This window comes from Equus caballus, chromosome 7 (assembly GCF_041296265.1).
Source record: "Equus caballus isolate H_3958 breed thoroughbred chromosome 7, TB-T2T, whole genome shotgun sequence".
NCBI lineage: Eukaryota > Metazoa > Chordata > Mammalia > Perissodactyla > Equidae > Equus > Equus caballus.
Genome location: NC_091690.1, coordinates 91,382,741 through 91,410,527, shown reverse-complemented (window position 1 = coordinate 91,410,527; position 27,787 = coordinate 91,382,741). Strand labels below are relative to the sequence as shown.

The following is a 27,787-nucleotide window of genomic DNA, read 5'->3' as shown; positions in this document are numbered from 1 at the left end:
AACTGGACAGTCTGCTTCCAGAGTTCATGTTCCTCACCATACACTGTCTCCCATGTCATTAAATAGTCTTTTCATGGGTTTTAAAGGTTCCATAGAATGGTCACCCATCATTTATTTCACTAATTCTCTATTTTTCTAAATCTAGGTTGCTTCCAATGTCTTATTATTTAAAATACCATCCTTTTAAGATTTCAAGTGTATCTTCAAACAACATTATGTGTCAGCTCTGATTATTCACTCGGTGTAAATTCCTAGGAATGCTTGATAAATGAGTATGGAAAACTTTAAGGTTTTTCTTGGATGTTCACTCCCACTTTACCTAAAAATGCCGAGGTTGCCCCACATCACATAGTTGGTAAATAGTGGAATCTGGGGGTAGAATCCAGGTTTCCTGATGGCCAATTGAGAAGTAGAGTCTTTGTGTTTCTTTAGCAAATTTGGGAATCAACAAGGGCCTAAGCAAATATTAGTAGAAAGACAAGTGGGGCAGGCTTTTCAATGAGGTCTTTTTCAATGAGGTCTCAGATCTGCCTGTGTACAAAGCCGCCTGTGCTATCAATAGCACAGCAAGAACTTGGTGTTAAATCCTCAATTTCAACTCCAAGAAATGAGGAATAATCAATAGCAAAAAACCAAATTCTTCCCAAGGACCCTACCTAAGTTACACATGTCACTATTACAGGAGCTGAATTAACTCACTCTTTCCACAGAGCAAAACTCTGAGTATAAATTAATCTGTATTGACAAGAAATCATACAAAATGTTTACAGGAACAGAGAGAATATGAATTGGCAAAGATGACATGAATAAAAGCACTTTACCTTTGAAGGGTATAGCGAGAGGCTGGAAGAGCTGGTTGAAGGAAGAGAGAGACTTCATTTTCCTGCTGAGCATCCTTGGGAAAGTAGCCTATTATTTTTGAGTCTCAATTTTATCACCCAGTAAACTGAGGATAAAATTAATAATAGATATCATTTCTAGACACCTACTGTGTGCCAGGCACTCTACAGAGTGATTTAAATAGACGATCTCACATAATCTCACAATAGTATTACGAGACAAGTAATATTGACATTCCTTTTTTAGGGGCATATGGAAGCTCATAAAGGTTACCTGTATCTGACCCAGTGTCACAGATCCTGGTAAACAGCAGGACCTCAACTTGAAATGAGCTGCTGTGGCTTCTGAGACTGTACTCTGAGCCCCTAATTCGTTCATTCTCTTCCTGCCTTAGGGACAACAAAGATGTTGAAAGGAATGTATAAAACAATGCACATAATCAAGTAGGAGATTATGGATCATTACTCACAGGAGAACATCATTTCTTTGGCTCCCATATAATCTGTTAGGTTTAATTGCCCCTGGACACAGGTAATGTGACCCAGAGGAAACAGATGATTGGAAAGTGTGTGAAATCTGGATCCAGCCACACAAGGGTTAGAATCCCAGCTCCACTACTGACTAGCTGGTTAACACTTACACACATCCTCATACGTGTTCAATAGGGTGAAACTCGCTGCCTCTCGAGAAATAACAGATGCCCAAGTTTGGGACTCAAAATAGGTACACAGGAGGCTAAGGCAAGTTTCACTTCACAGAAGCTAAACTATTCACAGTGGCAGATCTGGTACCAGAACTCAGGCCTCTGTCCTTCGGTACAGTACTCGTTATCTCACGCTGCATCTGTAATTTATACACCAAATCTCTGTTGGTGAACAAAAGGCATCGCTCCCCACATTCATACTGAAATGACTTGAAAACTTTCTCTCTGTCAAGGAAACAAGAGTGAAAAATGGCTTCAAGTATTTTTCCATATGTCTGAAACCTGGCAAAATGGTGATCCTGGCAGGAACAAGGACAAGGTTGTGAAATGGCTCCAAGTAGCTCTGAGTTAAGCAGCGACTCCATTTTGGAGCCATGGGGAAGCACACTGGATCTCGAGCCCAATTTCTCCATCACAGCTGAAAGAAGAAAATTGAGTGCCTGGAACTACGGAGAGGAAGGGGTGCTGAACAAGGGCAAGACTTCTCCGCTGCTCTCGGGGTGCGCGCTCTCAGTGTCGCTGGTTTGGGCTCTTCCCATCCTCCAGTGCGATGCCTCTCCTCGCCATTCTCTGTTTCTGAAAATATCCTGTGCAGGGGATAGTTCTTCAACCAAACTCAGAATCATCTGACTTTAAGAAAGTTTTTAAAGAGCACCTGCATCCATCCATTTTTGGTGGCTTTAACTGGATGGGCAACTCAGAGAAACCTCAAGTCCTGGTATTTCCCTTTTCAATGATGCCACCAAAGCCCTGCATACTCTTTCCTGAGCACCTTTTAGCTGCACAACAACATTAATACGAGAAGCAACATTAATAATAGAAGCTGCCATGGTAAGTATGTACCAGGTGCCAGACAACCTGCGAAAGCTCATGGTGAGAAAAGTTAAATAATCTCCTGACTGCTATGAATCCCAAGAGCTACATTTACCCATCCTCTTCCCAGATGCCCTCCCCACAGTCTCAGGACACCTCAGAGGAAACAGAACTGTTCTCTTCTCTGTTAAGAGAATGCAGCTAATATCCACCTTCTTAAAGATTCTTAAAAATTTTCCCCAAAACAGGAGCAGGCAGAGCAATCACAAACAAAGCTCTCTCAAAATCAGGCAACATTTAAAATTTAGAAGAATACAGAAGTCTTTGTTCCTGACCATTCTTTTTACCTGGCGGATGGACAATACACTCAGGGCAAATCATTACCCCCTGTCTATATATCTGCAAGTCCCTGAAGCATAGGGAAAAGAATAGAATAAATTATCCTGCAAAAAGTCATTTGCCTTTAGGAAAGGTTAAAAGATCCCTAGTAACGGAGAAAAATGAAGTCCTTTTCTTGACTTTTATGTCCTCCATTTTTTAAGCTTTTAAAAAATCTTTTCCTTTTACAAACATAATTTATATTTATTGTAGAAAAATTAGAAAATTCAGATAAGCAAATAGGAAAATAATAACTGCTGCAAGTTATATTGTGAATGGCTAAAGCTGTTAAACATTTTTTGTTATTTATTGATTTCCCTGAATACTCTTATTCAGGCACTTAATATGCTTTGAAAAGGCTTGGAGACTGTGAGAGGTTCAAGTGTTATTTGAGTTTACTGAATAATATTTACAACAAATAAGCCCATTTCTGAAGCAACTGTGGGAAAAAGTCAAGGTCTGCTCTTTTTATAACATCAGTACATTTTTTTCCAATTCTTTTACACTATACTGTGGTCTAGCCTATAGCTTGACTAGTCTTGTCCAACTCTGTCTGATTCACAAGACACTTATTATGGATACCTGATATCTATACAAGTGCATTTATATGATTTACAATTCATACAATGTACAAAGAGGAAAATGCAGTAAAATTTACTGTGCTACCACAGATAATCATGTGTGTGTCTAAGTTTTATACTATAAGAGAAATGATCTTTTTATTACATACATGGAAAACTTTATTTTAAAAAACTGATAAAGATTCTCTCTTCCTTCAGGAGAACACAAAGGTTACCGTCAGTCACGTGTTCCTTAGGTGGGCTTAGGGCATCCACATGTCTACTCCATCAATGGGAGAGAGTGGGCATAGAGCAGGCCCAGCTTCCACACTAATCTGGTTCCTAAGACTATAAGAAGGTGTGCCCTACATATCACATGATGGATACCAGCCAGACTCTGGGTCTTGAATGGTCAAGGATTTTCTAATTATGGTAAGTCCAAAGTACTTCTAAAAGTGCTCAACAGATGCTTTAAAAATGCTTGTCTCCTAAAAAAATGCTTAGAATTTTTACGTTATCTCAGATAACACTGAGATACTATTTTAAAGACTTCTTAAAACACTACATCTAGACCAAGAGTTGTCAACAGGGATGACTCCACCTCCCAGGGGATATTTGCTAATGTCAGGAAACATTTTTGATTGTCACAACTTGGAGTAGGCGTGCTAATGGTGATTAGTGGATGGACTCAACATCCTACCATGCACAGGACAGTCCTCCGCAACAAAGAATTATCTGGTCCAAAATGTCGATAGTGTCAAGGTCAAGAAACCCTTAACCAGACAAGCTTTACACCTTATACTCAATCTCTACTTGTTGCTTGCAAATGTGTTTAATGCCAAGTAGTAAACTTAGTTCATTTACTTCTTAGAGGATGATGTTCTTCTGTTTTATGGTAGTAACATTTTCTTGGAGTTAGTGTAGTTCTTTGATAACATTTGAAAAGTCTCTAGCACTCTGTGCTGTTTCGTTTTGTTCTGTGGTTGGCCACATCACGGCTACATTATGTCAGCATGGCATTCTATCCTTTCTGCTCTCTCAGGGAGGGTAAGAAGAGAGCTTTCACCAGCAGCACTTTCTTGTCCTAAGAGTAGCAAAACTACTCTACTTACTGATTGCTCACTCATCTCGCTCTTTACATATCTCCATGCTAAATGTGAAATCAGATCGAAGCTAAGGGCACAGAGAAGGGTCAAAAGACAAGAGAAGAACCAACACAATGTGTTGTTGAGAAACCAAGGGAGGGAAAACGTTGGCTTACCTTCAAGGGGGTTATGAAAAGTTTAAGTTTACAAAACTCTCGTTAATATCAAATAAATGCAGAGCCGTTCAGCTTTGCGTTACATACCAAACACAGGTAGGATTTTTAACTTCATTGTATTCCACATGGGCATTTTCCTTAACAAATGATTTCAGTGATTTGACTAAGCATACTTGAATTCTGAAAGGCTGAATATCGCAAGCAATGAACAACTGGGGGGGGGGGGCAAGAGAAAGATTTTTCAGACTAAATATAAGTGGATTCTATGCAACTCAAATGACACCATTTAGTTAGTCTTGAAATTTAAACAACCCAAATAAAAGATTTAGTGTAATCTAAGACATTCGCAATGTACTTGCATTTTTCCTTTGCACCCTAGTCTCAAGACATCTAGCATCACTATTCAACAGCAAATAGATTTACTTAATGTTCATTGCTAATAATCACCACAATAAAATAATTCAGACAAGATATGGCAGAGGTTTTCAGTGTTTGACCTATAATTCATCTCGATCTCTTGTACACAAGTGATCGGAAAATATGTACTTTATGCTAGCCACGAAATATCTCGTAGAATTAGAGTATTGGCCAATATTAAATGGAATGGCTTTGCTACAGATGGGGGATAACATCACCTGCAGAGAAACCTTATTTTATTTTTTTACACTATAATAACAAGGCAAGAATTCAAGAATATGCAATTCTCAATCTCGGCCTTAACATTTCCATAGGAACTCTTGTCCTGCCCATCTCTGTTTTACTTGGGCCTCTGGTCTTGATTTTCTCCTTTATCTCTATTTTTCCTACTTCACCTTATGGAGCACAATGTAAGCACTGATTCAGCCAACCATTTATTGAGCGGAGAAAATGACAGAGGTCAAATCAACAAGCCATCAGAAACCACAATTAATTTTTCCTGGGTTGTCACTGACTCAGCCTCTCTCCTAAGACCAATGTTCTCTCCCAATTCTTTACAATGTAAAAAGAATGAGAACTTTACAGTAGATGCTCTGGTTAAATATTACAATAACAGTATAATACTAACTGATTTATAACAAGCAACCTGCGATGCTTGGTCAAAGTGCAGATTCATGGACCTGCCCCCAGATATTCTGATTCACTGGGTCTGGGGTAGTGGCCCTGGAATCTGGATTTTAACAGATTTAACAGGAAGTCTACATATTATCCCTGAGAAACACATGCCAGGGTTTATAATGAGGGCTGAGCTTTATCTTCAGCTCTAATACTGGCTCTGTAGCACTGCGGAAATTACTTAACTAAGCTTTAGTTTGCCATCTACAAAATGGGAGTGATCTCTCTTTTGTTTGTTCTTAATATGAAAACATTGATTTAAAAGGCCTCACGCATAATTAGCACATGATAAATGGTATATCGTTAGTAGGTATCCCTCAGCATCACCATCAGCGTCACCACCATTCTGTCCCATTAATTCTTGTATACTCATTTAGGGAAACACAGCAGTTCTAGAAGAACTGGTGAGAAACCTTTAGATATGTTTTTTCATTTTATAAAATCTAATTAGAATCAAACGTACTGCAATAGGGGCATGTGTGGTAAGTTGTCATTAAGTTTCTTTGCTTTTGGCAAGAGATCTTCAGTTCCATGTGGTAATTCTCTCATGCTCCTCAGAGGCAGAACTCTGTTCTTTATATGTCTTTTTTTAGGACAAACCAAGTAAATATTATTTACTAAATGTGATTTGATTTGTTGATCATATCACAAAATATGGAAACGATGCACATGTTATTTGTTGATTTCCTTGCTGAATAATTTATGTAGTTAAATTTTGATATGTCTTTGAAAGGATCAGGCTGCCTTATAAATATACACACAGTATAATGTAATATGTTAGACAAGATAGGGTATAATAAATAGGCTCATTTAAAAAATTTATTATCCGAATTCAGAAACATTTAAACACGAAGGAAAGGAAACAAGAACTTTGCTTTCATATTTGGAATTAGATGAAGACACCCTCCCCCACATCTAATAATATGGATAATGACCTCAGCATCATATTTCCATTTTTCTATGCTATACTATAAGAAATGTCAAGCATGATATTACTCACTCAGAAAAACACAATAACAGTGATTTTAGCCCAATAAAACTGATGGGCAAATACAGTGAAAGATTCAGTTTTACATGACATAAACCCCTTGCACTGATATATACATTGGCATGGAATGTCAAATTTCATTTGCACACAGGTAGGAGGATTTCTCCAATTAATAAAGAGCTGAATTTCACCAAATAGCCCCAAGTGTAAATGTGACATTTTTTGGGAATAGAAAGGTGCACATATTGGAACACTACCAATACTACTTGGCTTACATTATCAGGTCCATGAATGATAATGTCCCTAATAAACCAATATTAGAATAAAATCCCAAGCACACCAATAAACCTGCTGCTAGAGTTATTTAACGTATTTTTACGCAAGGAGCATGTGGTTCTAATTTAGATTCCGTTGACACGGCAGATCGCTATAACTCCAATAGTTGTGTGTGATGCTACCCAATAGACGATAAGTGGGGCAGGTCAGTTCATCAGGCTTTATCTCTAGTTAGCACTAAAAATGCGTACTGTGAACTATAGCAGAGAAAAGACTTGACCTTGCTAAATTAGACACCGTTGAAGGAAGGGCAAAAGAAGCTCTATTTTCAGAGGGAGGATGATTACTATGCAGTAATCAAAAGGTCCCCACTTTGGGAGAGCCACATCCACCATTGAAACATAACATATCAAGTCGGCCCACAGTACTGTACTCCTAGAGAAAGAGCTTCCATTCTCTCTGAAACTCCCCGCACCCCCCCCAAAAAACAGGCCAGGTTACCTTTCTCACAGTGGCTTCCTGTGAATCCAGAAGGACAGACACATTTGTTAGGAGCCACGCATGTCCCGCCATATCTGCAGCCCTCTTCGCAGAACGCTGTAGCAAAAGAATGAGGGATTTCTCTTAGATAAAACGGCAATAAGGAAATTCACAGTAAACAGCATGAGCGCCGAAACAATTCTTTCTTTGTTGCATAGAGAATACATATCTGCGTTGACATATTTAAAAGTTTTAGCACACAAAAATAGATAAGTGCAATAATATCTATTTCACTGGTTAACATGAGATCAATTGAAATAATGGACATAAAATATTTCGCACGAGGCCAGCACGTGCTAAATGACAACTAGTATGAGTAGTTGTGACTGTTGCTATTATTATTATTATTGATATATTTGAAACAGAATAGGATAAATTGAGTAACTAGAAAAGACAAAGTTGGGATAAAGGCAAAGAAATTTTAAATACTCACTATTTTGAAACTACTTTTTTCATGAAACATCTTTTATTACAATAAAAATGTTTTTGCATTATTTTTAAAAGATTTGCATAGTCAACATAGTTTTTGATCACATGATAAATTTAATGGCCTACTGTTGAATATTTAAGCTGTTTGCAACAATTCTATAATAAAAACAATGCCCTGTCCTTATAGCCAAAATGCTTAGCATACCTCAAAGTATTCCTTTAGGGAAAATGTCTCAATGTGAAAATGCTGTTTCAAAGAGTGTGGACTTTGTTAAGGCTTTTGATAAGCACTGCAAACTTACCGCAACTCCATCCCAGTACTACCCTGCTAGCCTGCCCAGACCGGGTTAGCTTCCCTTATTACACATTCGCAAAGCATAGCTCCATGCACCTCTCCTGTTCAGTATTAAACCTAATTATTCATTTACATATAATTGATTACCATCTCCTATCTTATCCAATGGACTGTAAGACCCATAAAGACAAGCGCCAGGGTTGTTTTTGCTCCCTACGATACTATAGTTTCAATATCTGAGCACATAACAGATGCTCAAAATATACTTGCTGAATGAATTAACCTACATTCTGCAGGTTGTTCTGATAGAAAAACTCTTGCTCTAACAATTCTGTAACACTTCCAGAATAACTTATTATCAAAGTTGCTGGATAATCAACAATTTAGTGTACCAAACCGGCAGAAGTTCTCCTTAATGAAGATGATTGCAACTTGTTAACCCAGAGTTTCTTTTAGTCACATGAGAGCAAGGTAAGCAAATGTTTTTATTTTTAATTGCTGTTAGAAAATGTCACTCTGGAAAAAGGATACGGCTATATTTTGCCATCATCACATAAATAATTTGGGTCTAACTTTAAAAAGCTAAATAATGTTTTTAGATTGTTGAACACTAGATCAAGTACATAGAACTTCTCACGATATTGTCATTTTCTGCATCATTTAATATCCCCTGGATGATTTAACATTCTGTAGCTTAGCAATTAATTGTGAGCTCCTTTGCTCCTGCCAGAGGACAGACAGTGTTTACCTTGGTATTTGAATACCATTTCCTATTTCCAGCATCTTAGTAGCCGGGACTATGCAAAAACACATTTAGACAATATCTGTCTTGGCCTGTTTATCATGAAAACCAAAATATACAAAAATATATTTATACAAATGTATACAAAAATCTCTTGTCCCAAAAATCACACCTTGCCATTTCTGGAGACTGACAAGTCAAGTAGGATATTTAACGTGTAGCTATGCATCAAAGTTAGTGACAGAACACTAAAGTGTTTTCGCAAGCTAAAAATGGCAGATGAAAAGCTGGTAAGGAAAAGTTTCAGGAGGCAGAATAAAAAGGCAGGGCCTTGGAAGCAGGAGGCTCAGGTTGGATTTCCTTAACAGCACAGTCAAAGCAGCACTTGATCCAGACCTGTGTGCGCGCGCACACACACACACACACACACACGGATCTGCAGACCTGGTTGGGAGACCCAAGGTTGCTTCATAATACATGTGTGCTCTTGATTTATTCAACCCTTAAGCAGAAATGATAACAGGAGGTTTTGTGAAGAAAGCGTAAGATGTTTGTGATGATCTCAGAATGTACACATGTCATAATACACAGGGTGCTATGAGGATGAAATAAGTTTGTGTTTGTAAACAACTTAAAATAGTGTTTGGCACATAGTATATATAAGTATTTTGTTAAATAAAATCAATTGATAGCAATATCATTATTACTGTGAAGCATGGACCACAAACAAACTGTCTAATACCCAGGCAATATGAGCCATCCTACAAATGTTCAGCTTCACCAAGATGGGTTTAAGGCATATCTTGTCAAATTTATGCTTGATTTAGTTTCTAATAAGAGTAGTAATAGCCCTTATCATGGAAATATCAGCTAGACGTTGTTTCCATTATAAAAATTGTAAAACTGGGGCTCAGAAATCAAGTTCCCTGTCTAAGACTGCACAGGTAATAAGTGGCCAAGCCAAGATGCAAGTAAGGACTTCTTTGACTTCAAAGTCTCAGCTCTTCTTTATATGTTACAGCACAGACGTATCTGCAATCTGGCATTCACATAGGTGGTTTATTCCTTTTTTGAATAGTTCGATAAGGGCTAAGGGAATTGACTACAAATTGAAAGCAAAAAAAAAAAAATGTCCAAATTGCACATTGCATTAAAAAAGGCGGGTAAGGAGCTGTTCAAGTTCATGTACCTATTATCTAGTCTCCATTTCTCTCTGAGCCTAATCACATTTCACCCAATCTAGCACATACTATATTGAATGAAATTTATCTAAAGTGAAGAAGTTCACTGCCTACTTGAATCTTAGATAATATGACTAAGTAATTTCAAAAAACACAAAAACAAATAAAGAAGGAGCATGTCATCTAAAACTTAAGCTACTTTGGGGAAACCAAGATCAGTGCAAGTTTTCTTTGAAGACTTCATAAAACATCTGTTTTATCCTGGTCTAAAGGTTGTGCGTAGATTACATATATCTGGATAGGCTCTTCTTGTTCAACTATGAATGTAGCCTTTCAAAGAAAAGGACTCTGATACTCAGAGGACCTATAATTTGCACAACATTAGTTAGTTGATGGCATAATCAAAACAAAAAGCCAAGTCAACTACTACATCTCTTTCTGGCTTATGAGAAGATGGGATGGTAGAAACTACGTGGGCCAAATCCTTGCTCTATACTTATCAGCTGTGTGAGCTACAGCAAATAATTTCACCCCTCTGGAGCTCCGTTTTCTCACGAGCAAAGCAATAATGATAATAATGATAATCCCAAGCTGTGCAGGTTAAACTGAACTACGAGTGCAAACCACCCAGCACAGGGCACTGCAAGTAGAATGTGCTCAAGAACTGGATGTGATTGTTGTTATTTATCACCAGGACTCTGCTTTCCCAAATAACAGCACTATAACACACCCATCTCTGTACTAGATTCTGGCGATGCAGCAGGAAATTAGACATAAATGATCCCTGTGCTATGGTGCTTATTCACTAGTGAGGGCTCACTGTCACTCCTTCCTTGACTAGGTGACTTGAGTAGGATCATGTGGTTTGCGATGGAACTTGGAGTCACAGCTGCTTTGCAAACTCAGAAAAACTCAGGCATCCTGGGTATGTTGCTCCTTTGTCAACCACTTTCTAGATTCTGAGGGATGGCTTGAATAGATTTCTAGATAGATGAAGAGGTCACGAACCTGAATCTGTCATTATAGTACCATCTGTTATTAACCTACTACCCTGGGGGAGATGATGCATTGGGTCAACTCTAAAATGGTATGATTCTATTTTTGAAAGGACTCTTTTCATTGTGAAGAAAATAAAATCATAAAACTCAGAATTAAGGAAGAATTAATCCATAGAAAGACTACTATATTGATATTAAAAAATTCTCAGCATGTGAAATGAAACTTGGACTTTCAGGGGAAAGAACAGAATGAGAAGGTGGGTCTGCAGGTGCCAGGTTTGTGGATGCCCAGTATCATCACCATGGGCTCAATTTGACAAAAATAGTTTTACACTAATAAAAAGCAAGAGCCCTTAAAGTTCTAGACACTTCACAGGATCCTCTTAGAGTTTTACTGGCATATACTTAGTTTCTAGGGACATCCTGTGTTCTGACAAAGTAAGGAACATACAAGTTTCACACCGTCTGTTAGAAGGAATCCCCTCTCCGCCCTCCTGGTTTCCTTGAGGAAGTATTTTCCTCAAGCTCATTCCTGACCTCTCTTTGCTAGCTTTGCTCATTCTGCCTCTGGGGAGGTAGACAGATTTATTCTATTGGTAAATTTGGAAAAAAATATTTATCAAGATGATGTTTCTCAGGTGGGAGAAGCAGGACGCTGGACTGGGAAGCATCATGTGATTAGAAGTATGTAATTGTTACATTTCTAGCTTCATTTTGGATAGTGTGTGAATTACATTATTAAAAATAATGTGGGGCCGGCCCTGTGGCCTAGTGGTTAAGTTTGGCGTGCTCTGCTTTGGCAGCCCGTGTTCAGTTCCCAGACGTGGACCTACATCACTTGTTGGCGGCCGTGCTGTGGCAGTGATCCACATATAAAACAGAGAAAGACTGGCACGGATGTTAGCTCAGGGTGAATCTCACCAAAAAAAAAAAACTATCAAGATATTTGAAAAAATAAAGATATCTAAATAAATTAAAAATACAGAGTGCCATGAACCCAAGAATATAATGAATTTGATTATGTGCACCTAAAATCCAAAGCAGGGGGGAAATATACAAAATCTGGTCATGCTCAGCCAAACTCCACACCCACCTCACTTCTCTCTTGGGAATGAGTTGCCTTCAGACAGTATCAGTTGTCCTTACCTCCCAGATGACACATCCTCCCCTGGGACTTGGTGTGTAAGTGGGCCTTATTCTGTATTTATTCTTAGCAAACCAGCTTGGCTTACAGACATAAACTCATATTCTCCAATCCAGCTCTGTCAATAACAAAGGTGACAGTGTCACCTCCATGTTTGCTTTTTGGTTTATCCCTCACCTTGTTTAGAACATGATATTTATCAAAGGCCTCCTCAAACATTTTAGTTTTCACAAGATGGCAGGTGGGGTCAGTATGTCCCTGGCATTCAGTGGGTAGAGGACGAAGATGCTGCTAAACATCCTACAGTGTGTGGGACAGCCTGCACAGCAAAGAATTACCTGGCCCCAAATGTCAATAGTGTGGAGGCTGAGAAACTCTGCTCCAACTTTACATAATTCAGTCTATTGGGCATCTCCAGGAGCAAGATTGTGTTCCTTTCATCCCTTTCTCCATTTCCCTCCCTCTCAACCTCTCCCCCAAAACAATTTAAAATATACAGACAAAGTAAAAGTGAAAACCATCCAGATGGCTGTTCTGACATATAAAACCAAACATGCAGTTGTCTGAAATTCTCACTCTTCATATCATCATTCTAGTCCCAGTATATTGCACAAATCAATACTTAATTATTGGCCCCCAAATCACCTTCAACCCTATCACTTACTATGTGTTTGTATCTGCAGCTCTACTAGCCTTTCCCACTCTTTGTTTCAACATTAATAGTAATAATGACAACAATAGTAATGATAAATTCCATTTACTGAAGACCTATTAAGAGCTTATAAACAGAATATTCCATTTCCTCTTTATAGCAATGTTGTGTATTAGTAACGTTATTCTCATTTTCAGATGAGAAAGCTGGCTTAGAGAAGTAAAGTAAGTCATCAAAGGTCACACCACTCCTAAGTGGCATCCTGGGTTTTGAGCCCAGAGTCCTAACCACATCACTAAGCAGTCTCCATTTAGAGCTTGGCTGCCTACCATGTGCAGATAATCTACTGGGTGCTGCAAAGTTTAAAACTAGACATGAAAATTGTCCCCATCCCCAAGAAGCTCACAGTCGAGTAGCAGAGAGTGGCACATATAAAACCAAGCATAATGAAATATCACAAATGCTAGCGTGGCAGTATGAATAAAGGGCTGAGAGAACATGGCAGAGAACACGATTAATTGTGCCTGGTGGACTGGGGCAAAGCATGCAAGGGAGTTGGCATTTGTGTTGGGCCTGGAAGAATGAATGGGATTTTTGCCAAGTAGAGAAGTACAGGAAAAGGGACAGTTCAGGTCAAGGTTTTGTCCTGTGGAAAGGTACTAAATAGAAGAAGAAAGTGAATAGGAGTTTATAACTCACACTGAGGTTAGAGACTGAACATTAGTTGAGAATGCAGTAAGGCATGGCAGACATGCAGGAGCATTCTAGAATCTGGCAACCATCCTCTCCATTGTCCCATTTCCCATCCATGTCCTAAATTTGTTAGTTTTCTTCAGGCACAATAGTGTCCTGCCTGGACATCTGCATATAGACATTTCTTTTATCCCGTCTATTATTCTAGTTAGTTGGTTTGAGATAGTGCTTTGCTAATCTTTTTTACTATACTAAATAAGAAGAAATAAATTTTATATCAGAAACTTTCACATAAACACATAAAGAGAAGAATAAAATTTACTCTTAATATGTGTAATGCATCTGATATTTTCTATTGCATTGCCTTCCATTATATTGTATTGTACTGCATTGTATTCTATGCTCTACCATTTATAAATGCAGCCATGGTTCAATGACTTGCTTTCTCAACCCACTAAACCTGCATTTTAAACTGTGCACTTGTTTCATACGTTCTTGGTAATCGCCATCTTCTTCTAGTCCATAGCATTTTGTGGTAGGATGGGGGCATAGAGTCACTTTTCAATTAATCTTGAGATCTTCAAACTCAGATGTTGGTCTTAGCTCTAGAAAGACTGATAGATAAGAAAATGTCTACAAGTGTTATTTTCTATGGATGCAGTTGCAGACACCATATGGCCTGGAAAGTTGAAATATTTACTATCTAGGCCTTTACAGAAAACCTGTGATAGAAGACGAAGCAGACGGGAGTGGCGTAAGCTGAAGGGAGAGATGACGCGTCCTTTGCATTGGAGTGGGGGCTGCACATATGCGTCTCTAACCCGACTGTGAGATTCCTAAGAACCAGGGTCCTCTTTGTTGGCAACTCTGCCTTCCTCTGTATGGTCTTGATCTCGGTGATACTAAACATGTATTTGTTGGTAGAGTAAATTAATTACACAGAGAAAATAAAAAGTTTGAGGAGACAGTCTTGTGTATAAACTAACTATATCACTAAATTTGAGACAGACATTTGACTGAATCAGATCAGTCCAGCTTGAAAAATTTATCAAGCATCTACTACGTGCTAGACACGGGACACTCCAATAAGACATGATCCCCATTCTCCAGGATCTGAGAGTCTAATACAGCAGTTCTCCCTGAGGGCAATTTCCCCCCACCAGGGGACATCTGGCAATGCCTGGAGACATTTTTAGTTGTCACAACTAGGGGAGTGCTACTGGTAGCTGTACTGGTGGGTAGAGACCAAGGATTCTGCTAAACATCCTACATGCACAGGACAGCCTACAACGAAGAGTTACCCAGCCCAAAATGTCAACAGTCCCAAAGCTGAGAAAAGGAAGACAGGTCTTTATTTAGTAATTAAGAACTATTTAGTGACACCCTCTGTACCAAGGATTATTCTGAGAACCAGTGTTCACACAGAACAGATACAAATATTGCACAATATGGTTTTATAGTCTAGTGGGAAGATACAGAACAACAAAATAAATGTGTCAGTGACATAGCAAATTAGATGATGACAAGTGATATGGCAAAAAAACAGAGCAGAGCAGGAGGATGGAAAGTGTGCCAGTGGGGAAGTTTGCAATTGAACAGGGTAACCATTGAAGGCCTCCCTGAGAAGGTGGCATTTGAGTGAAGACACAAACAGGAGAAAGAATGAACCACGTACTTATCAAGCAGAAGAGTGTTCCAGGCAGAGGTTACAGCAAGTGCAAAGGCCCTGAGGTAGAGTGTGAAATCATATAATGCTTTACAGATCCTAGCAATACTGCCAACACAAAGTCAAAAGGAGGTAGAGAAGGATCGTTTCTGCTTGGAAGGTCAAGAATGGCTCCACAGAAGAGCTGATGCCTGAGTTGAATCAGAAAACTAAATAATAAATAACCAAGCAGACTGAGGCCAAGAATGTTCAAGTAACCCAAAGGCTATTTCAGAGAAGGGCCACTTCTGTTCTGCCTTTCTCACCAGGTACCCACTGCTCTTCTGAAGTCTTAAGGACTGCCAGTGTTGTCATATTTCTCTGCACTTCAATTTCATTCAGAACATGAGTAGTGGCTTTTTTTCTGGGAAGACAGAGTCAAAATGTTGAATATGAATAAGTTTTTATGAGTTTAAAATCTCTGAAAAGTAGAAATGGAAGAATCATAGAAAAGGAAAAGCAATTCAACAGGAAATTACTAAAAACTTAGGAATGAGGAATATCCAGCCCTGACCTTATACAGCTAGGGGGTAAATCACTGACCCACGACCCAAACAGCCCAGGTGCCCTGGTGACTCTTCAGTACAGCCTGTGGCTTAGTGAGCACCTAAGGCCATGACTCTGGACACAGATCGGGGTTCCAGTCATGGTTCAGCCCCTGTCAGCTGATTGATTTTGTCCTTGCTTTATTGAGCTAGAATTGACATATAATATTGTGTAAGTTTAAGGTGTATGACATGTTGATTTGATACACTGATATATTGCAAAATGATTACCATTGTGACACATTTTGGAAAGTTGCTTCAGCTCCTTGAGCGTCGAGTTCCTTATCTGTATAACTAGGTCAATGAGAGACGGTAGTCATACTGGTATTACGGGGATGAAATAAGATAGTGCGTGCAAAGTACTCGGCATAGTACCCACACACAATAAATGCTCAGTAAATACTAGTTCTTTTTCTATCTGTCAGCCACTTTCTCTCTAGGTTAATTAATATAGTTTAGCATTTTCTTCCCAAATATCAAAATACTTTGCAGCCTGCCTTCCTTACCTGGTACACAAATGCTAAGAGTTTCAGAGTTTGTTGAGCACGAGAATCAATAGCAAAGAAAATGATGAGGGATTAAGACAAAAACCTAAGAAGAGGAATAGAATAAGATGGCATTCAAATTTCAAAAACCTCAAGTCAAGAAGTTAGTTCAGGATGTAAAAAAAACTAAAGCAACAGTCAAAATATATCTTTGTGCTAAAACCTCTGAGATCAATTCAAATTTTGGTGTCCAGTGTTTATAGGAGCACTAAGAAATGGGAGCCGGAAAGTGCGGTCTGTGGACAGCAGTGCAGGAGAAAGCCACGGGTGAAAAAGCCAGAAGGCTTCCCGCTGCATTGCCATGTTGGAGCCAACACATGCCTCACTCCCGGAGGTCACAGTCCAGAGGCTTTTACAAAATAAATTCCAGCAAGCTCTCCCAGGGAAACTCATTCTGCGATTTTATATAAACACACAGAATAAGACGTTAAATCTTGAGTGAGATATGAGTCTATGCTGCAGTGACAGAAGCTGGATAATTTGGGTGAACAAGAGTTCTCAAGAGGGCTTTCACATTTCCCACCTCCATCCAGAAACCTGAACAATTTCTCTGATTTGTAAAGCATTTTGTGCTTTTGTTTAAAACATGCTTTACAAGAATTTGTAAAGGTCACTTGTAATGGTAGCTTCATTCTGTAATCGGGGAAACTGAGAGCTCAGAAGTTCGATGATTTTCACAAGAGAGAGTTAATTACGAAGCAGAGACTAAGAATTCCAGGAGGCACAATTCTGACACAGCATCAGGTACCTGAGAAGCGATGACGACTTCACCCAATGGGAGAAAACTGGTTTGGAGTTTATAAAAAGTATGGAGGGAAGGAGAGAGGGTAGAAATAGGGAGGATGGAAAGATAAAAGGGGAAAGAATAAAAGAAAGGAAAAGAATGACCTTAGCAATCAGACACTGCGGCAGACACTGCTCCCCCGACCTGCACCCCAACCCTATCAAGTGCCTAAGACAGACAGACACTTAGACTATCGGATGACAGGCTGCCAGACGTGGGCAACCTAGGTACCAATCTCAGGTCTGCCATTTTCTAGCCGTACAAACTGGGGCTAATCTAGAAACATCTATAAACCTTATTTCCCTCATGACAAAATAGGAAGAAAAACAGTATATTCTTTATACAGTTGTTAGGAATAAAGGTTACTGCAGCTCAACTGCTGAGTTCCAGGGGCTCAAAAGATATTAATTATTATCGATATTATTATTATTATTAGTTATCTACTTACATACACGGTGGGGAAACCCATCTGGGGAAAAATACGGTGACGTGGGGAACTGAAGGTCGATGAAATCCTTACTCAGAGGGTTATTTGGCTGCCATTCGTATTTTGTTGAAGGTGTCCTACTTTTCGATTCCATGCTTGGAGGTCCCAACCAAGGAATTCAGCGTTAGAATCATTAATTACCCTGTTGTAGAACACAAAGAATGCCCAAGAGCTCTGCTTGCTGGAGGATTTGGAGACAGAGATTTGACCTTTCTTTGCTGCCTTCAAAGTCAAAACCCAGGGCCCTCTTAAGTGAACATGTCTGATTAATGGCCGCTTTCACACTGCACACACCTGCGAGCCGCGAGCCTTCGCCACTGCCCGGTTATCTGTCTTCCTAGATGTTTAGCTATATCTCATCTACACCATGAGCTGCCCTCATTCTTGAGCTAATGTTATTTTTGAAATATCTAGGCTAGGTTCCTCAAAATATGTTTCTAATTTATAGGCAGCATGCTGGAGGAAAAAGAGCCCAGTGCCTGGAACCCGAGAAACCTGGATATTAAATCATCAGCTGTGTGACCTTCAGCAAGGCACTCACCTTCTCTGAGCCTCAGTGAGTCCACCTGTGCCTGTGAAATGAAGAAATGAATTTGTCTTCTTCAAACTGGGGTGAAGCTTAAATGACAGGACAAATATGAAAGCAAGTGGCATAGAGCCTGGTACATTGCCTCTTCTCCCCAAGATGGTCCTTTGACACTTCTCACTGGCAGCCTTATCCCACCAGGTCAGTGCCCGAGACAGGGTGAGCTTGATTTTCTATCCATCTGGTTAGCCCACATGACACTGGCCACGAAGGGATTAAGCAAGGTACCATGGCTGACTATTTCCCGAGGTGCTACAAAGGAGTTCTCATGATGTCCCTCTTTCTGCCCGGCTGGGGAGCTATTCCCAGCTCAGACTCTTAGCTGGAAGCAAATCCTCTCATGGAGAGATCTTTATAATATCTCCTCTAAATCCACCGTGTGCAGAGAAGGCTGGGTCTGATCAGTGTACTGTGATCCCAGCAAGGAAATGACCATTAGAGAAACCACATTAGAGGGACAGAAGGATGTGACATCTCACAGCCAGAGCCAGCGTTTACAGAGTACAGAGAAGAGAAGGAAGCCTCCCACAGAAGTCACTTGATAACACTTGGGCCTCAAGGACTATATTCTTTCCTTGTGTGAGAGTAAGAAGTAGGAAGGAAGCTTAGGTTAAAAAAAGTACTCTGCAATAGAAACCAGTACATGAGGATCAGAACACCACTGGACGCGACCCAAATTGATCAAATCTACAATTAAAGCCACTTTGATTAAGGACCATCCCCAACTTTTTGTTTGCTCATTTGTTTATTTTTCTAGAGAGAAGGAATGTGAGATTAACACTAGAACTCACTGCAGGCCTCAGCCATTTATTTTCTACTTTACACTTAAAATTTATTGAGTATTTTAATAAAGCATGGGTTCAGAAATTCTCATCAAACATTTTCATTTCTTTTATAAAGTTCTTCATCCATTCATTCAAAAACTATCAACTGAAATCGTAGCATTCACCAAGTACTCTGAGGGCAGTTAACACATAACAATGATCCCAGCAGATAATGTCCATGAGCTTATGAAGCATAGCTTTCAGTGAATGGAAAACAAACAATAGACAAATAAAGGCATAAAAATTCCGATAATAGTCAGTGCTATAGGGAAAACTAAAGCAGAGGAAGAGAGACAGGAAGCGCTGGGGGGAGGGGCTACTATTTATTTAGGGCAGTTATGAAGGCCTCATAAATTGGCATTTGAACAGACATATAAAGGAAGAGAGAGAGCAGGCCAGGCAGATATTGGGGTGATCAATGTTCCGGGCAAAGGGAACAGCCTAGGGCAAAAGCGCTGACATGGGACTGCCCACCGTGTCCAGGATGGCAAGGAGGCCCAATGAACTGGGGGCTGAGTCACAGCAGATGGCAACAGAAGGCTCAAGGAACCTCAGTTCTCCTAGGGTCTTTAGGACACTTAAGGACTTTGGGTTTGGCTCCAGATGAAGAGCTATTGGAACATTTTGCGCTAAAGAATGCCATAATGTCACTCAAGTTTTAACAGGATCTTTCTGGCTGCTGTCTTGAGAAAAACAGACCGTGGCATGGGACAGGCAATGGTGAAAGCAGATAGACCGGTGAAAAAGCTATTACAATAATTCCAATGAGAAACTGATGGTCCCCTCAACCAGTGTGATAAAGTGGACGTGTGAGAGAAGTCAATAGCTCCCCCAATGATCGATGGACCAGGTAGACTCCGCATAGGAGAGGCAGGACCTTTGTCCAGAGGAGGAAAAAACTGGGTAAACAGCACGTCTCTTGCCCTTCTACAGGGTTAGGAATTAGGGAGTCCCTTTCCTGGCAAGAATATGAACTACATTTACACATATTTTCTTTGCCTAGAATTATTTTCCCCATTAGTAAATTGGTTAACTCCTGCTTAGCCTCCAAATCTTAGCTGAAATGTCTCCTGAATTGGGAGACATTTTCTGATGGATGACCCTCCCCAACCCTAGGCCTTCAGGCCAGGTTAATCATCTATATTAGTTTTCTAGGGCTGCCAAAGCAAATTACCATAGACCCCGAGACTTAGAACAAACAAAAATATTCTCCCATAGTCTGAAATCAAGGTATTAGCAGGGTTCCTTCCTTCCGGAGGTTCTGAGGGAGAATCTGTTACATGCTTCTCGCCCAGCTTCTACTGGCCGCCAGCAATTCTCGGCATTTCTTGGTTTGCAGATTCCTAAGTCCAATCTCTACCTTCACCTTCATACGGCCTTCCCTATGTGTCTCTGCGTCACATCTCCCTCCCGTTTCTCTTATAATGACACCAGTCATTGGATTTAGTACTCTTGCTAAATCCAGAATGATACCATCTGAAGATCCTTCACTTAACTAGATCCTCAAAGACCCTATTTCCATACAAGCTCACATTCACAGGTCCTGGGGATTAGGACTTGGACATACCATTTTTGAGGCCACCATTCAACTCACTGCACGTCCCCTCCATTATTCCCCCAGAGAACCTTTGGCACGCTTCAGCAGAGTACTTACCATATCATCCTCTAATTGCCTTATTATTATTTGTTTAACCTAACAGATTTGAGCTTCTCATGCACACCAACCATGTCTTTCATCTCTCTGTCTCCCATTTAAAACATACTTCCTGGCACACAATACACAATCACTCCTTATTAAATAAATTAATTACAGATCATAGAGTAGACTTATAAAGCCAGCAAAAGATTTAGCTGAGTCTCATCAGGGAGTTTAAAAGTCCTATTATCATCAGAGAAGACACTCAGGTGTTTGCATATAACGCTGGCCTTTTACAATTGCTTTGGCTTCTATTTTCTTTTTTCACATAGTACAATATACACTATAAATGAAATTATACACCTATGCATTAGACAATGGAGAAAAAGAATTCTTAACCATAAGAACAAAGGCAAGTGGTTTTCAATTTTTTGAAAAAAAATCTGCCTCAATAGTTAAATCATTTCCTTCTTTAATTAGCCATTTATGATGCTGTCATTTTCATTTGCTACTTTTCAAGAGTGGAATCAGGAGCTTCCAACATCCAGAATGATACCATGTCCAATAGTTGTACCCGAGAAATTACTGGAGTGTGTCAACAGTGAGCACAAGAGAAAACATCCAGGTAAGCAGAAGAAGTAAATGAAATTATCATCCAAAAGTGTGTTTTGATTGTGTCTCAAATGAAGAAGAAAGGAATTGATGATAACTAGATATAAAAGCTGAGAATTTGAGGAGCAGTAGACAAGAAGGAAAGAGAGTGAACAGAAGTAGAGATTGGCCTCTAGGCATGCCAAAGATTAGAGGCAGGAAGCTGAGAACTGATGACACTTCTCAACACAAAGATAAGAAGAGCACAGGAAGAGAGGATACGGAGGGATGCAGTCTCTCAGAGTAGGTGTCCCTGAGCGCAGAGTAGCAGTCTCCTGAGCATGACTGCAGAGACATGCCACTGTACATCAGACTGATAAAATCTGCTGGCTATGTGGAGGCAGGGGGTGAAAGGACTAAGGCTTTAATTATTTCAAGAGCTGCATAGTAAATGGTAACGATTACAATCTAGCAGATTGTGAAATATTTAATGAAAGGCCAAATCAATTTATGGCCATTTTATTAGTTTCATAGGGCATTACTTTAAGCAGATGGAGCCATACTGAGGACACAGTGACCAATCTGGGATCTCAGACTGATGCTCAATACAGTAGCGTCTGTAATACATTGTATTACAAGCTATTCTGTAATACAATAATATAGGGAAACCTACACTGTATCATTGCACAAGCAACAAACACAAAAAGGTATGTCTGTTATCAAAGACAATCTAACACACACATTCTAAAACCCCAGTGATCAAAATCAGTCTGTACCTTTGGTTCACTACTAAATAAAAAGGGCAATATTTTACTAGGCAAGTGCAATAGACTAAGTTCTGTGCCCCACCTCCCCACCTCCAGCTTCACACAAAACAAAGGCATTCCAGAGTAAGACAAAGAATTGTAGATAAAACAACAACAACAACAGAACACTATGAAACTTCAAAACAATTTTCTGGGGTTTTCAGTAAACCCTTTTCTGAATGCGATGCATTCCCTGAACAGTTTTTCATGCTGATCAAGCCAAGGTCAATGCTGCCAATACTTGCCAAATAGACCAGGCAGGTGCTGGTGAATTACATCTCCCTGCAACTATACAGACCACGGATAGTCTGACTGCTCTCAGATGTGTTGATGCTGCCAACTCCCATAAAATAACATCACTGATCAGTGGTAAATTTCATCTCCTACAGTCATCTAACCATCACACATATACCTCCTGCTTTCAAATTTACAAAAAAAAATTGTTCTTCTCGCTGTGTTCTCTTACCATACATCTAAGAGTTTGGGGTCTAACACAGAATCATCCTCCACCATTCTACACTCACACACGGTCATCCACGTCCTCCTGTCCTCTCCTCTCCATCTCATCGCTGCTTCTTCAGACATGTATCATTTCCAAGTACCTCACTCCTCTGCCTAAGGACCTGTGAAGGCTCGACATCACCATCTAAAGAAGTCCCCCTTGGCATGCTACGTAAAGTCATTCATAATCTGACGCTAGTTTGACTTTCCTACAGTTTCTCTCAATATTTCTCAATATATTTTACCTATTCTACCATATACAAAATTCTGCCCCAGAACATTTCACAGGATTTCACACATTAACGCCCTTCCCCACTTATCAGTTCACCCTTCAGGACCCAGTTCGAATGGCTTCCTTTGGATAGGTATTTTCTCAGGCCAGATAAAATGATTCTTCTTCTTTGCAACCTCAAACCTTTGCTGTTAGCACCACCCTCTAAAAAGGCACTGAGCATTTACTATATTCACATAGTGCATTAAGAATTTAATACTGCACATCTCTTTTAATTCCACCCCAAAATGCAGTAGGTCCCATTATTACGTCAACTTTATAAATAAGGAAAGAGGGGCTTACAGAGGACGAATACCTTCTCAAATTTACATACCTCTTGAGTGGTGGAATGCCTGTCACATTTTATCGAAATTATTGATTTACCTATAATTTATTACCATCCAAGCTTATGAAGGAGCAAGAGCCCTGAAACGCCCATTTCTGTGTCTCCCCCAGCGTGCCGCACAGGCCCTGGGGCACATCATGTAGAGACACAGCATGCGTTTAATAACCGAAGGAAAGGAAGACAGACACAAAGAACAGTCTGTGCTCTAACATCTTCTATCCTATTTTTGTATTTCATTTTATGCCCAAAGTCTTCATCGTACTGAAGAAACAGAACCAAGGTTTATGATTATGTTTCTATCTTCTAAGGTTATCTTATTGATTCCATCTAAGGAAAAAGGACCTTATTCTAAACAGAAAAAAAATATTCCAGAAGACATTTCAACCCAAGCTGCACAGCAACACTTCATCATGCCTCCAAGCTCCCAGCCACTTGGGGTCCTTTTGATACTCCCTGCTCAGCCGCATCCCTGTTGGCTCCACCTGTTCGGGTCGTAAGCCTTATCTTCCACTCTCTTTCCAGCTCTTGAGAGTCTCACCTTCTTTTGAACGAGTTACCTCCAATCAAACCTGGGCGTTCCTTCCACACCCGTCTGGCCCACGGGTTGCACACAACAGTATATGGCACTTAGTGGGTACTTCACAGTCTGGCTCCCAAGACTCTCCCTGGAAAAACCTGCGCTTGGCTCAGCTCTAAACTTTCCAGAAGGGAGATTACATGAACAGAAGTTTCTTGTAACAATAATGACTCCGTGTGCAATGTTATATGTGTCTATAATTCTGTTAAAAGTTAAAATGGGATATCTTTGGGAAAATGGCATCTCTGGTAAATATCTTCTTATGATTCTATTCCTTAAACAAGCCATGTTCTTTCTCACTTGAGGGTCTTTTCATTTGTGGTTCTCTTTGCCTAGAATATTCTTCCTCAAGTTGTTCACCTGGCTCACAGCCTCATTTCATCCAGATCTCCACTCAAATTCTATCTTCTCGGTTCATAATTTCCAAACAGCACCACTCCCACACTCTATGCCTTCATCCTGCTTTGTTTCTTCACAGGACTTGTCTCGCTAAGACATCGTAGCATCAGCAGCATCAGTAGTAACAGCAACATGGTTAACAGGTATAGAGCACTTGACTTTTACCAAAGGCTGTGCTAAGCACTTTGCAAGAATTGGGTATATAATCTCGAAACCCAATATACCAGTTGATTATTTCTATTATATACCGTGTTGCAGACAAGGAAACTGAAAGAAAGAGAGGTTAAGTAACTTACCACCAAATCATCCACATAGTAAATGTCTTGTGACTAGTGTTTAGAAGGATAAATAGGAGTTTTTCAGGTGAATAATAAGGAGCAAGGCATTTTAGTAGAGTGAACACGGGTACAGGCATTCTAGTAGCGTAGCGAATATTTTTTGCCTGTTTCGGCAAATATTTTCTTCCTGTTCAGCATCCATTGCCCAATAACAATAACACAATGTATTTTTTAATTTCAAGAATCCCTCTTATCCTTACTCTCAGTTCATGTGGCTTGAGTTGAGTTCACTAATGTCCCAGGTCTAAGACTGGCCATATACAACTAAGCCAATTTAAAGACAACATTTTCTGATGCTACGGTGGGCTTGGGGGTGGTAGGAAGTACTCTCATTCCAGTGGAATTGCTTAGGTAATAAAAGTCTGGGACTTCCTGTGGTCATCGTTCCTTCCACTTGAGGGATCCTGCCTGAGAAAGAAATCTAACACGGAAAAATCCAGACAGAAGGAACAGGGAGGGAGGGAATGAGGGAGAGAAATGTTTTCTTTATACTAATTTTGAAATCTTGAGCCCAGTAAAGCCGGAGTCACCCTGCATTGTTAGCTTCAGGAGTCAACACATTCCCTGGTGTGCTGAAGGCAGTGTGAGTTGGGTTATCACCACTTCTAACTGAAATACTTTTTTACTAATATGGCAAAAAACAAGCTTCTATGTATTGGGAACTTCCACTAATTCACTACTGTTAGAACCTAAAGTGCTAAGAAAAAAATGGCAGGAGATAAGGCTGGAAACAGAAGCAGACTGTGAGTACAGGTGAGTAAAAACTGACATGAGGAGCTGGCCAGCAGTGGCGCAGAAGTTCAGTTCGCACGTTCAGCTTCTCGGCGGCCAGGGCTTTGCTGGTTCGGATCCTGGGTGCGGACATGGCACTGCTTGGCAAGCCATGCTGTGGCAGGCGTCCCACGATAAAGTAGAGGAAGATGGGCACGCATGTTAGCTCAGGCCCAGTCTTTCTCAGCAAAAAGAGGAGGATTGGCAGTAGTTAGCTCAGGGCTAATCTTCCTCAAAAAAAAAAACTGACATGATATGAAGGTGCCTGTGATCGCTTCTGCTAGCAGTACAGACCTAACAGACAAGGTTTTAGGTGTTGTGAACAATTCAGAGTGCACCGACAGCCACCCTGAAGAAACTGCTCTGAAACATGAAGAACTCATTGGGAGAAGACATCCTTTTTAGGAAGTTAATTTAGGGCAATCAGAAAAACCACACAGGCCCAGATGTTCTGAAGAATTAATATTCATATTATAGCAGACAAGACACAGTTCAGTAGCATGAAATATGACGGCTTGGAATGAACCTGCAACCTGTGGTCAGAAGATATGTGTTCATTTCCCCAGCATCTCTTCCAGCCATACACCGAGTGGACCATCTTAGAAAAGTCACTTAACACTTTTGAAATGGAGGAAAAGACCCCTACTCTGTCAACTTCACAGGGTTTCAGAGAGGTCCAAATAAGATATGGACATGCAAATGCTTTGCAAACTGTAAAGCTCTATGCAAATGTCTATTCTTGTTAATGTCATCAGGAGATCAGGGGTTGGGAGTAAGCTATGACACTCATTCTCTGCGTAGTCATGAATAAGTCATTAAACCCTTGGGATTTCATTTCACTTCTTTCTAAGAAGAGATTGAACTCAACGGTGCAGAATGTTCCTTCCAACTGTAACGTTATTCCAGTAATTCTCCCAAGTCTGCAATTTCCCTTTGTGGAAAAGAGGCAAGTCACACAAATTAACAAAGTGCCTAACTGGGATTTTGTAGAAGGCAGAAGCCAAGCTACTTCTGAGTCCAGAGTCCAATCACAGGGAAGTCCCATAGCCAGCAGCACCCACAGCTACAACACTGACGACAGAAGCAGAATTCCCAGTATTAACTCTGAGCAACCAATGGGTTAAATTTGCATCGACTATTTGGTTTAATAAAGCAGTTAGTGCATTGTGCACTCCTTGAGAAATACTTCCATAAAAATTCTTAATATTAAACTTCTGGGACTTAATGGATGAAATGACGGGGAAATTCACTCAGGGCTGATGCAACATTCCCTGAACAAGCAGAGTACCTGAGGTGCTCATAATACAACAACTATCATCACATAGCGTTTCATAGCCAGAAACTGCTTTGAAATTCACTGAAATGCTGTGAAGAGGCTGTTAGGCATTATCCCCATTGTAAAGCTAGAAAAACTGATGCTCTGGGTGTGACCAAAACACATAGTTAGTAGGTGGCATTTGAACTTTGGGTCTTTTGGCTTCCAAGTCTCTATTAGGCTATATTCCCTCTTGGTACCAACTATCCCAGAGTTACCATCGGGTACCACTGCTCTTCCTTTGATGTTATACACATGGTGGAAACTGTTGAGTTTTGGACAGGGGAGAAAAAAGCAAGCTGTTAGGAGAGGCCAAGCCCAGCTGAGGGTCATTGAGCAGAGCGCAGATGAGTTTTCTGTCTGGGTTTACACAACCAAATACACATCATCCAATGCTATTGCTTCTAAACCAAATTTCAGGCCCAATGCCCACATGTGTGATTGATGGAACTCAATTAATACTGCTCTCTGCTGCCTGATTTCTTAGTGACACTGAGTTATCTCAGCATGTTACAGCTGCCCTGAAATCCCTCCGCTGTCTCCTGCTACAATTGGCTATTGATTGAAAAATTCTATTACTGTCCTTAGTTACACAGCTTTCAATAAACAGGTCACAGACGGCACTGCGGCTGGATTCAAGGAGAGCTGAGAGACTTGAGAGCCATGGCATACCTGAGAAAGTTAGCAAGAAGCCTGAGATGCTCAGGCCGAATACACAGATCTCCTCATTAGAGTGTGACCTGGTAACTGGGTAAGTACTGACTTGCTTCTGGGCCCAAATGAAGCATACCTGCAGGATATAAAATTGAAAACGTTTAACAGCAGCCTGATTTACTTCAAATACAAACAAGAGTAAGTACCCGGCATGTGGTGGTTTGGAGGGGCTAACACACTCCCAGTTCAATTAACATTTACTGAGCCAGTCCTCTATCCCAGGCACCAGGCGAGGTGCTGGACAGCCTAAGAAACGTAGGACATGAGTCCCATTACCAAGAGCTGACAAACTACAACCCACAGGCCAAATCTGGCCATCTATCTTTGTAAATAAAGTCTTATTGGAACACAGGCAAACTCATTAACTTATGTATTATCTTTGGCTGCTTTTGTGCTACAATGGTAGAGTTGAGTAGTTGTGACAGAGACCACATGCCCTACAAAGCTAAATATTTACTACC

General features: G+C 40.2%; 1 protein-coding gene across 4 annotated transcripts in view; it reads right to left on the bottom strand.

Annotated features, from left to right (window-relative positions):
• Positions 1-27,787, bottom strand: part of NELL1 (neural EGFL like 1) — a 753,092-nt gene that overhangs the window by 175,595 nt on the left and 549,710 nt on the right. For all 4 annotated transcript variants that reach the window (XM_023646175.2, XM_023646174.2, XM_070273436.1 and 1 more), the window contains one exon: positions 7,413-7,508. In XM_023646175.2, coding sequence (XP_023501943.1) covers positions 7,413-7,508 — 96 coding nt within the window. The remainder of the gene's footprint in view (positions 1-7,412; positions 7,509-27,787) is intronic.